The sequence below is a fragment of the Schistocerca piceifrons genome, chromosome 1 (assembly GCF_021461385.2).
Source record: "Schistocerca piceifrons isolate TAMUIC-IGC-003096 chromosome 1, iqSchPice1.1, whole genome shotgun sequence".
NCBI lineage: Eukaryota > Metazoa > Arthropoda > Insecta > Orthoptera > Acrididae > Schistocerca > Schistocerca piceifrons.
The window spans coordinates 500,625,458-500,639,530 of NC_060138.1; the positions used below are offsets into that span (position 1 = coordinate 500,625,458).

Genomic DNA, 14,073 nt, shown 5'->3' on the forward strand with positions numbered 1-14,073 from the left:
TCATCAGCGAAAAGCCGCATGGGACTTCCGACACTATCTACTAGGTCATTTATATATATTGTGAAAAGCAATGGTCCCATAACACTCCCCTGTGGCACGCCAGAGGTTACTTTAACGTCTGTAGACGTCTCTCCATTGATAACAACATGCTGTGTTCTATTTGCTAAAAACTCTTCAATCCAGCCACACAGCGTCTGATATTCCGTAGGCTCTTACTTTGTTTATCAGGCGACAGTGCGGAACTGTATCGAACGCCTCCCGGAAGTCAAGGAAAATAGCCTGTATCTAATACTTTCTGGGTCTCATGAACAAATAAAGCGAGTTGGGTCTCACACGATCGCTGTTTCCAGAATCCATGTTGATTCCTGCATAGTAGATTCTGGGTTTCCAAAAACGACATGATACTCGAGCAAAGAACATGTTCTAAAATTCTTCAACAGATCGACGTCAGAAATATAGGTCTATAGTTTTGCGCATCTGCTCGACGACCCTTCTTGAAGACTGGGACTACCTGTGCTCTTTTCCAATCATTTGGAACCTTCCGTTCCTCTAGAGACTTGCGGTACGCGGCTGATAGAGGGAGGGCAAGTTCTTTCGCGTACTCTGTGTAGAATCGAATTGGTATCCCGTCAGGTCCAGTGGACTTTCCTCTGTTGAGTGATTCCAGTTGCTTTTCTATTCCTTGGACACTTATTTCGATGTCAGCCATTTTTTCGTTTGTGCGAGGATTTAGAGAAGAAACTGCAGTGCGGTCTTCCTCTGTGAAACAGCTTTGGAAAAAGGTGTTTAGTATTTCAGCTTTACGCGTGTCATCCTCTGTTTCAATGCCATCATCATCCCGGAGTGTCTGGATATGCTGTTTCGAGCCAATTACTGATTTAACGTAAGACCAGAACTTCCTAGGATTTTCTGTCAAGTCGGTACATAGAATTTTACTTTCGAATTCACTGAACGCTTCACGCATAGCCCTCCTTACTCTAACTTCGTTTAGCTTCTGTTTGTCTGAGAGGTTTTGGCTGCGTTTAAACTTAGAGTAAAGCTCTCTTTGCTTTCGCAGTAGTTTCCTAACTTTGTTGTACCACGGTGGGTCTTTCCCGTCCCTCACAGTTTTACTCGGCACGTACCTGTCTAAAACGCATTTTACGATTGCCTTGAACTTTTTTCATAAACACTCAACATTGTCAGTGTCGGAGCAGAAATTTTCGTTTTGATCTGTTAGGTAGTCTCAAATCTACCTTCTATTACTCTTGCTAAACAGATAAACCTTCCTCCCTTTTTTTATATTCCTACTAACTTCTATATTCAGGGATGCTGCAACGGCTTTATGATCACTGATTCCCTGTTCTGTACATACAGAGTCTAAAAGTACGGGTCTGTTTGTTATCAGTAGGTCCAAGATGTCATCTCCACGAGTCGGTTCCCTGTTTAATTGCTCGAGGTAATTTTCGGATAGTGCACTCAGTATAATGTCACTCGATGCTCTGTCCCTACCACCCGTCCTAAACATCTGAGGTGTCCCAGTCTATATCTCGTAAATTGAAATCTCCACCTAAGACTATAACATGCTGAGAAAATTTATGTGAAATGTATTCCAAATTTTCTCTCAGTTGTTCTGCCACTAATACTGCTGAGTCGGGAGGTCGGTAAAAGGAGCCAATTATTAACCTAGCTCGGTTGTTGAGTGTAACCTCCACCCATAATAATTCACAGGAACTGTCCACTTCTATTTCACTACAGGATAAACTACTACTAACAGCGACGAACACTCCACCACCGGTTGCATGCAGTCTATTCTTTCTAAACACCGTCTGTACCTTTGTAAAAATTTCGGCAGAATTTATCTCTGGCTTCAACCAGCTTTCTGTACCTATAACGATTTCGGCTTCGGTGCTTTCTATCAGCGCTTGAAGTTCCGGTACTTTACCAATGCAGCTTCGACAGTTTACAATTACAATACCGATTGCTGCTTGGTCCCCGCATGTCCTGACTTTTCCCTGCACCCGTTGAGGCTGTTGCCCTTTCTGTACTTGCCCAAGGCCATCTAACCTAAAAAACGCCCACCCCACGCCACACAACCCCTGCTACCCGTGTAGCCGCTTGTTGCGTGTAGTGGACTCCTGACCTATCCAGCGGAACCCGAAACCCCACCACCCCATGGCGCAAGTCGAGGAATCTGCAGCCCACACGGTCGCAGAACCGTCTCAGCCTCTGATTCAGACCCTCCACTCGGCTCTGTACCAAAGGTCCGCAGTCAGTCCTGTCGACGATGCTGCAGATGGTGAGCTCTGCTTTCATCCCGCTAGCGAGACTGGCAGTCTTCACCAAATCAGATAGCCGCCGGAAGCCAGAGAGGATTTCCTCGGATCCATAGCGACACACATCATTGGTGCCGACATGAGCGACCACCTGCAGATGGGTGCACCCTGTACCCTTCATGGCATCTGGAAGGACCCTTTCCACATCTGGAATGACTCCCCCCGGTATGCACACGGAGTGCACATTGGTTTTCTTCCCCTCTCTTGCTGCCATATCCCTAAGGGGCCCCATTACGCGCCTGACGTTGGAGCTCCCAACTACCAGTAAGCCCACCCTCTGCGACCGCCCGGATCTTGCAGATTGAGGGGCAACCTCTGGAACAGGACAAGCAGTCATGTCAGGCCGAAGATCAGTATCAGCCTGAGACAGAGCCTGAAACCGGTTCGTCAGACAAACTGGAGAGGCCTTCCGTTCAGCCCTCCGGAATGTCTTTCGCCCCCTGCCACACCTTGAGACGACCTCCCACTCTACCACAGGTGAGGGATCAGCCTCAATGCGGGCAGTATCCCGGGCAACCACAGTCGTAGTCCGATCGGGGGATGCGTGGGACGAGCTGGCCGTCCCCGACAAACCCCCATCCGGAACCCCACAGTGATGCCCATTGGCAACAGCCTCAAGCTGTGTGACCGAAGCCAACACTGCCTGAAGCTGGGAGCGAAGGGATGCCAACTCAGCCTGCATCCGAACACAGCAGTTGCAGTCCCTATCCATGCTAAAAACTGTTGTGCAAAGAACGTCTGAACTAATCTACAGAGAGCGCAAACAAATCGACACAAAATTTAAACGGGTATTAAAATACAAGATTGCATAGTAAATGCAGTAATGCTGCTACTTGCGCACTGCTGACACACTGCTCGGCGGCGGAAGGAGACTACGCGATTTTACACTATTCAGGTATTAAAACGCGATGCTACAACTCTCAAATACTATAATACGCCAGAAATTTATGAATTAAACAATGCAAGTACCAAAAACACGCAAAGAAATTAAGAATTAAACTATGTAACAAATGACTGAGCTAGAAGTATACGACTTGCTGCTGCAGCTGCTTATCCAACGACGGCAGGGAGCACACTTGGTGTTATATATAAACAAACTCCGTGTTGCCGAACTGTGTTACTGCGGACAACAATCAGGATCTTTTGCCTTCAGTACATCGTATTATACGCTCCAGTCTATTAGAGAATAATACATTTTAAAACCGATTTCGATTACTTGTCTACACAAGAGAAACCTTACTTCACGTCTTGTCGTTGTGTCCACTGATGCACAGCAATTGTCTGTGTGATGTCGGAAGGTGAGAACATCTAACGCAGCTTTGTGAAGACGTCAAGTACAATTTTTCTCAAAATGACGATTGCCTAGCGACAAGATCATCGAAAATGGTTGGAATAATTGCCATTTATTGCGATTTTGACTATATTATAAGAAAAAATATAATATACAACAAAATAAACTTCAAACTCAAACAGAAATCATTATGGAGGGTGTACATAAAGTCCGGGAACACTTTCAATTATTTATTGCACAAGAACCAAACATTGTACACATATCATACATGTGTCATTTTGAAGAGAAACCCTGAAAGTTTTTTTCATGTATACTGTCACCGCGTAGGTTGGTAATTTACCGATAGTCAGCGCTAATAGCAAACATGGCGTGTTCAGCTGCGGAGCGAGCTTTCTGTGTATTGGAGTTCATGAAATGGCCTCCCCGATCACCAGATATCACTCCGTGTGACTTCTTTCTGTGGGAACACATTAAAGATCTGGTGTATGTACTGCCTCTACCACGTGATGTAGCAGAGCTCCGGGAGAAAATACGGGAAGCGACAGCCACAGTCGACGATGCCATGCCATGCCATGCTTCCATTACCGTATTGATGTCTGCCGGGTCACTCATGGTTCGCATATCGAATGTTTGTAAAAAGAACTTTCGGAGTTTCTCTTCAAAATGCAATATGTATTACATCTGTACAATGTTTATTTCTTGTGCAATTAATAATTGAAAGTGTTCCTGGACTTTATGTACACCCTGTATTTGTTTGGTAACTGCTTCTACTCGATATAACTTCCTTTTAATATGCGTAATGCGCTTATGTGGGCGTCTTTCACTGCAGCTCAGTGTAAAAAAGAATTACTGGTAGCAAAGACTAGTGCAAAAGACTATCGTAAAAACTGTCAGAATGTTATCACATTTTTCGGTGTCAACAGGAATTATAAGTTTAAGCTAATTCGTTCGACATTACAGTGGGAGAATGGATTTATGATCCACTGAACAAGCAAACAATTAACCATCTTCTGTGAAGAACCCGACGGAATGCTGACTGACAACCTCGAAGACCATCAATATCTAGACAAGTAACCCACCCTTTCATTTTAAGGCATTTTCCAGTTCCTGCCTTGAAAATGACAGGGGTTTACTTTGTCGAAATATTGGAGTTTTTGACGAATTTATCCGGCAGCATTCTCACGAGTAATTAGAGCGCATTACCGACTAGAAAATGCCGGCCGGAGTGGCCGAGCGGTTAAAGGCGCTACAGTCTGAACCGCACGACCGCTGCGGTCGCAGGTTAGAATCCTGCTTCGGGCATGGATGTGTGTGATGTCCTTAGGTTAGTTAGGTTTAAGTAGTTATAAGTTCTAGGGGACTTATGACCACAGCAGTTGAGTCCATAGTGCTCAGAGCCATTTGAACCATTTTTGAATTAGAGCATACAACACGCTGGGAGAAGCTTAATTTCTCTTAGGGCAATGTGTTGATACTTCATAGGCTACATATTCGCAATCAGTAAAAGCTGGGAAGTTCTCATGTACTATGTACACAACTGATACGTTGACACAAACATTTTTAAACCACGAGTCTTTAAAACCAAGAAAGATTATAGCTTTATTTTGTTTCAAAGCCTACATCGTAATGCCAACTGCTATCCGAGTCCATGTCCGAACCATGTGACTGTAAATTTAGGATGATGGGTTCTAGGCTTTTATCCGTCTTCACCTCCCTGTCAGTCTTGTGCCCCCGCTGAACGGTGATGCAGTCTGTTGCTTTATGCACAAGCGTATCAGTGTCTATTATCTTGAATTTTTTTTTTCTTCGCATAGCTTGTAACCTGTGCGCAAATTAATTCTGTCGGGTTATACTGCCACCGATGTGTGAGTAAAAGCAAAACACTGTGACGCCATTCGCATGCAAGAAAGACGAACTTCTATATCCTGTCGCGTGACTTTTATAAATTAAGGAGCTGCCTGATTCCAGCACGAGTGTGGTTTATATTGTCCGGAATATTTTTGTTTTTCTGCCAGGGCGCAATATCCCCTTTCCTGGCGCTCATAGTTGGTCTTTTCTATACAACAGCTGAATGATAACTGGCATGGTAATTACCATGACTGACTTCGAAGTAAGGTATGGCAAAAATTGTGCAGTGAACCACTTCTTGAGAGGTAGTCACTATTTTCTTTCTTACAGCTAAATACATGTTTATTCTCAGGAACCAAACCAGCAGAAGAGTCAGCATGCAGAATAAGTATCTGAGAACCTTTCCCTATGGGAACTATAAAACCGCCAGTACCATCACTCATTTTTCCAGCAGGTATTCAAGGAATGATTCTGAGTCACAAATGTTTCATCAAGGTAATACACTGTAGAACTACCTCCTCCTCTTGTATCGTGCTTCTTTATAAGGTACGTAGTTCGTGCTGCTTCTATGTCACTTCTTAATTTAAACACTCACTTCTTAACTGTTCTGAAAACAATGTCTTTTGAAATTCTTTGCAGTGGCGAAGCACTACCTTTGAAGCTAATTTGCTCACGTATAATTGTAACAAGTTTTTGTGATGTCGGGGATTCCCTTCTTATATACATTTCAAACATGGAGCGCTTTATAATGTCGTTGTCAAAAGCACGTACTTGTTTTACAGGTTTCTTGCGATTTCCATACTTTCCAAGCGATTCGAAAACAAGTTTTCCTGAGGTATCGACAACTCCAACACTTTGTTTACTATTCTCTGTTCAGTTCTCTTGCGGAAACGTGCTTCTGCAGCTCGATCTTGAGTCTTCAAAATGCCAGAAACAGAAGTCTCGTTCTCAAATTCATATTTGAATAAGTTATAAATGCGGGGCATAAACCCACTCGACTGCGTCTGGAGTAATCTACATCTGCATCTACAAGATCACTCTGCACTTCACAATTAAGTGCCTGACAGACGGTTCATCGAACCACCTTCATGCTATTTCTCTACGGATCCACTCTCGAACAGTGCGCGGGAAACACGAATACTTCAGTCTTTCCGTGTGAGCTCTAATTTCTCTTATTTTATTGTGATGATCATTCCTCGATATGTTGGTGGGCGCCAACAAAGTATTTTCATACTCTAAGGAGAAAGCTGGCGACTAATATTTCATGAGAAGATCTTGCAACAACAAAAAACGCCTTTGTTTTGATGACTGCCACCACAATTCGCATATCATATCTGTGGCAGCCTCTCCCCAATTTCGCGATAACGAGCTGCCCATCTTTGAACTTCTTCGATCAATCCTGTCTGCTGTGGATCCTAGACTGGACAGCAGTATTCCAGGAGAGGGCGGAAAAGCGTGGTGTAAGTTGTCTCTTTGTTAGATCTGTTGCATTTTCTAAGTGCCCTGCCAGGAAATCACAGTCGTTGGTTTGCTCCCCACACAACATTATCCATGTGATCGTTGCAACTTAACTTATTCGTAATTGTAATACCTAAGTATAAAGTTGAATTTACAGCCTTCAGATGTGTGCGTTTTATCCTGTAAACCGAAATCTAGCGGATTCCTTTTAGTACTCATGTGGATGACTTCAGATTTTTCATTAATTAGTGTCAGTTGCCACCTCTCTGACCACACAGACGTCTCTTATATAAACAGTTTTGCAATTTCTTTTAATCATCTCATGACATTATAAGGCGGTAAATCACAGCATCATCTGCAAACAGTCTAAGAGGGCTGCTGAGATTGCCTCCTAAATCGTTTAGTAAATCAGTAATAGCAGAAGACCTACAACTTCTTTGCAAATGCCAAATAGCACTTCTGTTTTACTCGATGTTTTTCCGTGGATTACTAAATAGTGTGACCTCTCCGACAGGAAATCACGAATCCAGTCGCCCAACTAAGACGACACTCCATAGGCACGCAATTTAATTACGGTTGCTTTTGAGGAACTTCGCGTTTATTGCCGTCACATGACATGTTGTTGCTGTGGTCTTCAGTCCTGAGACTGGTTTGATGCAGCTCTCCATGCCAGTCTATCCTGTGCAAGCTTCATCTCCAAGTAACTACTGCAACCTACATCCTTCTGAATCTGCTTAGTGTATTCATCTCTTGGTCTCCCTCTACGATTTTTACCCTCCACGCTGCCCTCCAGTACTAAATTGGTGATCCCTTGATGCCTCAGAACATGTCCTACCAACCGATCCCTTCTTCTAGTCAAGTTGTGCCACAAACTTCTCTTCTCCCCAATCCTATTCGGTACCTCCTCATTAGTTACGTGATCTACCCATCTAATCTTCAGCATTCTTCTGTAGCACCACATTTCGAAAGCTTCTATTCTCTTCTTGTCCAAACTATTTATCGTCCATGTTTCACTTCCATACATGGCTACACTCCATACAAATACTTTCAGAAACGACTTCCTGACACTTAAATCTATACTCGATGTTAACAAATTTCTCTTCTTCAGAAATGCCTTCCTTGCCATTGCCAGTCTACATTTTATATCCTCTCTACTTCGACCATCATCAGTTATTTTGCTCCCCAAATAGCAAAACTCCTTTACTACTTTAAGTGTCTCATTTCCTAATCTAATTCCCTCAGCATCACCCGACTTAATTAGACTACATTCCATTATCCTCGTTTTGCTTTTGTTGATGTTCATCTTATATCCTCCTTTCAAGACACTATCCATTCCGTTCAACTGCTCTTCCAAGTTCATTGCTGGCTCTGACAGAATTACAATGTCATCGGCGAACCTGAAAGTTTTTATTTCTTCTCCATGGATTTTAATACCTACTCCAAATTTTTCTTTTGTTTCCTTTACTGCTTGCTCAATATACAGATTGAACAACATCGGGGAGAGGCTACAACCCTGTCTCACTCCCTTCCCAACCACTGCTTCCCTTTCGTGTCCCTCGACTCTTATAACTGCCATTTGGTTTCTGTACAAATTGTAAATAGCCTTTTGCTCCCTGTATTTTACCCCAGCCACCTTCAGAATTTGAAAGAGAGTATTCCAGTCAACATTGTCAAAAGCTGTCTCTAAGTCTACAAATGCTAGAAACGTAGGTTTGCCTTTCCTTAATCTAGCTTCTAAGATAAGTCGTAGGGTCAGTATTGCCTCACGTGTTCCAATATTTCTACGGAATCCAACCTGACATATTCATTTGGAAATCACACTATGACATTTACATATATACATTCACAGCTATACTGCTACAAGAAATCAGCATCGACATCTGTATGAATAATTCGGTCGCTCTGTGAATGAAACTGCTTTGTCGCGAAAAACGGCAACAGCATAGCACGCGGGAGAGAGATTCTCGCAGTCCAGTTCGTAAGTCGCGGCTAGCCGCTGGGAGAGAGACAATCTTATTGGCTGCTAGCAGTTAATGGTGGTGGATGCGCAGAACGGCTGAAAGTAGGGTGGCCTTCCTACATGACGCGGACTATAACACCATTATTATTGAAACCACAGAGCGTCATACAAAACGTGCAGGTATAAGAGCTCAGCCAGAAGACATAATGTAGTCTTACATTGAAATAGCTAATAGCTACATCTCAAGAATACGAAAAAAATAAGAGCTATTTCCACGAGGAGTAAAAGCTAATAAACCTAAGCAACATAATTTATTACTTTCCTGTACAACGTAGTGAATCGTTCACTGTGGTAGTGTAATCGAGTACCATGCGAAAAAAGCATTACATTTACATGAATGAATTTATTTTATGGTAATTTTTGAGTTATAATTATTTTGACTTCACACCTTTTTGCTTGCATCCCTGCTTTCTGTAATGTCTTCCCCAAGCCAGTTTCTAATGTTTGCACTGGACATTGTTGTGCTTAGTAGCTTCTTTCTCGAAGGTAATCCTATAAGTTCATTTTTCAAATCTTCTTCATAATCTTCAGTCTGGAAATGAACTGAACACATATGTGCAGTTTTCACATTCGCTTCACCAGCGCATTTGCACCGAACCATCCATACACGTTGCAGGTGATCACTTTTGGGAAAACTAAGACAAATGATATTTGCCATCTCTCGAGCAGTATTAGTGAATTGTGGCAAGGTGCAATTACAAAGACCCTTGCTCATGATTGACACAAAACGAGTTGTTATCTTTGGATGTACACAATGATTTCCGTGTAAAGCTGAACGCACAGCCACGACAGTCCTCAAATTAACGTTAAAGTGTACAAGGGAGTTTTTTACTCGCCAGAGGCGCCTTTCTCTAAATACCTTGAGTGCGACAACGTCTGGTTCTGCATAGACTGTCAGCATGGCGACACATGGCACACTGACACTCGTGGTGCCACCTTCAACACTGGACACATTCTCTTTTCAGACGAGTCCCGGTTCTACAAACGGGATCATGGTGGACGTGTCCATCTGTATGCGGAGGGTCCAAGGAATAAGAATGTTGCCAGTTTGTATTCGTCATCGTCATATGGTACCAGCACCTGTTGTTATAGTAGTGATAGTTTGAGGTGCTGCTGGGTACACAACACGATCCCTTTGGCTCATATAATAGGTTACCTGGGAAGCAGACGTCACACTATATTTCAAGAATGTAACTGAAGAGGGGCAGCAGCCTTTTCAGTAGTTGCAGGGGCAACAGTCTGGATGATTGACTGATCTAGCCCTGTAACAATAACCAAAACGGTCTTGCTGTTTTGGTACTGCGAACGGCTGAAAGCAACGGGAAACTACAAAAAAAATGGCTCTGAGCACTATGGGACTTAACATCTGTGGTCATCAGTCCCCTAGAACTTAGAACTACTTAAACCTGCGACCGTAGCAGTCGCGCGGTTCCGGACTGAGCGCCTAGAACCGCTAGACCACCGCGGCCGGCGGGGAAACTACAGCCGTAATTTTTCCCGAGGGCATGCAGCTTTACTGTATGATTAAATGATGATGGCGTCCTCTTGGGTAAAATATTCCGGAAGTAAAATAGTCCCCCATTCGTATCTCCGGGTGGGGGCTACTCAAGAGGACATCGTTATCAGGAGAAAGAAAACTGGCGTTCTACGGATCGGAGCGTGGAATGTCATATCCCTTAATCGGGCAGGTAGGTTAGAAAATTTAAAAAGGGAAATGGATAGATTAAAGTTAGATATAGCGGGAATTAGTGAAATTCGGTGGCAGGAGGAACAAGACTTTTGGTCGGGTGAATACAGGGTTATAAATACAAAATCAAATAGGGGTAATGCAGGAGTAGGTTTAATAATGAATAAAAAAATAGAAGTACGGGTAAGCTACTACAAACAGCGTAGTGAACGCATTATTGTGGCCAAGACAGACACGAAGCCCACGCCTACTACAGTAGTACAAGTTTATATGCCAACTAGCTCTGCAGATGACGAAGAAATTGATGAAATGTATGATGAGATAAAAGAAATTATTCAGGTAGTGAAGGGAAACAAAAATTTAATAATCATGGGTGACTGGAATTCGAGAGCAGGAAAAGGAAGAGAAGGAAACATAGTAGGTGAATATGGATTGGGGCTAAGAAATGAAAGAGGAAGCCGCCTGGTAGAATTTTGCACAGAGCATAACTTAATCATAGCTAACACTTGGTTCAAGAATCATGAAAGAAGGTTGTATACATGGAAGAACCCTGGAGATACTAAAAGGTTTCAGATAGATTATATAATAGTAAGACAGAGATTTAGTAACCAGATTTTAAATTGTAAGACATTTCCAGGGGCAGATGTGGACTCTGACCACAATCTATTGGTTATGAACTGTAGACTAAAACTGAAGAAACTGCAAAAAGGTGGGAATTTAAGGAGATGGTACCTGGATAAACTGAAAGAACCAGAGGTTGTACAGAGTTTCAGGGAGAGCATAGGGGAACAATTGACAGGAATGGGAGAAAGAAATACAGTAGAAGAAGAATGGGTAGCTTTGAGGAATGAAATAGTGAAGGTAGCAGAGGATCAAGTAGGTAAAAAGACGAGGGCTAGTAGAAATCCTTGGGTAACAGAAGAAATATTGAATTTAATTGATGAAAGGAGGAAATATAAAAATGCAGTAACTGAAGCACGCAAAAAGGAATACAAACGTCTCAAAAATGAGATCGACAGGAAGTGCAAAATGGCTAATAAAGGATGGCTGGAGGACAAATGTAAGGATGTACAGGCTTATCTCATGAGGGGTAAGATTGATACTGCCTACAGGAAAATTAAAGAGACCTTTGGAGAAAAGAGAACCACTTGCATGAATATCAAGGGCTCAGATGGAAACCCAATTCTAACCAAAGAAGGGAAAGCAGAAAGGTGGAAGGAGTATATAGTGGTTCTATATAGGGGCGATGTTGTTGGGGACAATATTATGGAAATGGAAGAGGATGTAGATGAAGATGAAATGAGAGATACGATACTGCGTGAAGAGTTTGACAGAGCACTGAAAGACCTAAGTCGAAACAAGGCTCCGGGAGTAGACAACATTCCATTACAATTACTGACAGCCTTGGGAGAGCCAGTCCTGACAAAACTCTACCATCTGGTGAGCAAGATGTATGAGACAGGCGAAATTACCTTAGACTTAAAGAAGAATATAATAATTCCAATCCCAAAGAAAGCAAGTGTTGGCAGGTGTGAAAATTACCGAACTATCAGTTTAATAAGTCACAGCTGCAAAATATTAACGCGAATTCTTTACAGACGAATGTAAAAACTGGTAGGAGCCGACCTCGGGGAAGATCAGTTTGGATTCCGTAGAAATGTTGGAACACGTGAGGCAATACTGACCCTAAGACTTATCTTAGAAGAAAGATTAAGGAAAGGCAAACCTACGTTTCCAGCATTTGTAGACTTAGAGAAAGCTTTTGACAATGTTGACTGGAATACTCTCTTTCAAATTCTGAAGGTGGCAGGGGTAAAATACAGGGAGTGAAAGGCTATTTACAATTTGTACAGAAAAAAATGGTTCAAATGGCTCTGAGCACTATGGGACTTAACATCTATGGTCTTCAGTCCCCTAGAACTTAGAACTACTTAAACCTAACTAACCTAAGGACAGCACACAACACCCAGCCATTACGAGGCAGAGAAAATCCCTGACCCCACCGGGAATCGAACCGGGGAACCCGGGCGTGGGAAGTGAGAACGCTACCGCACGACCACGAGATGCAGGCACAATTTGTACAGAAAGCAGACGGCAGTTATAAGAGTCGAGGGACATGAAAGGGAAGCAGTGGTTCGGAAGGGAGTGAGACAGGGTTGTGGCCTATCCCCGATGTTATTCAATCTGTATATTGAGCAAGCAATAAAGGAAACGAAAGAAAAGATCGGAGTAGGTATTAAAATCCATGGAGAAGAAATAAAAGCTTTGAGGTTCGCCGATGACATTGTAATTCTCTCAGAGACAGCCAAGGACTTGGAAGAGCAGTTGAACGGAATGGACAGTGTCTTGAAAGGTGGGTATAAGATGAACATCAACAAAAGCAAAACGAGGATAATGGAATGTAGTCGAATTAAGTCGGGTGATGCTGCGGGAATTAGATTAGGAAATGAGACACTTCAAGTAATAAAGGAGTTTTGCTATTTGGGGAACAAAATAACTGATGATGGTCGAAGTAGAGAGGATATAAAATGTAGACTGGCAATGGCAAGGAAGGCATTTCTGAAGAAGAGAAATTTGTTAACATCGAATATAGATTTAAGTGTCAGGAAGTCGTTTCTGAAAGTATTTGTATGGAGTGTAGCCATGTATGGAAGTGAAACATGGACGATAGATAGTTTGGACAAGAAGAGAATAGAAGCTTTCGAAATGTGGTGCTACAGAAGAATGCTGAAGATTAGATGGGTAGATCACATAACTAATGAGGAGGTATTGAATAGAACTGGGGAGAAGAGGAGTTTGTGGCACAATTTGACTAGAAGAAGGGATCGGTTGGTAGGACATGTTCTGAGGCATCAAGGGATCACCAATTTGGTACTGGAGGGCAGCGTGGAGGGTAAAAATCGTAGAGGGAGACCAAGAGATGAATACACTAAGCAGATTCAGAAGGACAACAACGACAAGAACCCAATACCCACTTTGCCCTTGCTATTGTGTCCTACCTCGATTCAGAGGGTGTTTGGCTGTTGCCCTGGCCAGCACATTCGCCACATCTCTCATACGTTGGCAACACGTGGTCATGGATTACCGAAAGATTTGCCCGCAACCACACTCCAGCCGCTACGATTGATGAACTCTGGCTTGCAGCTGAATCAGCATAGATTACCATACCTGGTTTGTCATCTAAGCTCAGTTCGACTCGATGTCTAGCTGAGTTAGAACCATTGCTGCCAGAAGTGGCACCTCTGCGCACTGAGTATTGCATCACCTACCAATGTGACAACGTAGTCTTCCTACTATATTGTACACCCTCAGTAAATTAAATTTCATCATTTGTTACACCACCTGGTGTTGCGATTTCAGTGAACAGAAATCTAGAAAGTATTGTAGGAACTTGTAGTGGGGGAACCAGCTCAAGTGCAGTCTCATGAATTGATACGTGCTAAAACTGTGAGTC

The 14,073-nt window shown here is 42.9% G+C and overlaps 1 protein-coding gene across 1 annotated transcript in view; it reads right to left on the reverse strand.

The window, feature by feature from the left end:
* The window catches only part of LOC124742107 (dynein axonemal intermediate chain 4), a 58,623-nt gene extending 48,790 nt beyond the window's left edge, over positions 1–9,833 (reverse strand). Inside the window, exons 1-2 of the mRNA XM_047248752.1 lie at positions 9,792–9,833; positions 9,321–9,464 (exon numbers count right to left, since the gene is read on the reverse strand). Coding sequence (XP_047104708.1) covers positions 9,321–9,464; positions 9,792–9,833 — 186 coding nt within the window. The remainder of the gene's footprint in view (positions 1–9,320; positions 9,465–9,791) is intronic.
* Between the last annotated feature and the right edge of the window lie 4,240 nt (positions 9,834–14,073).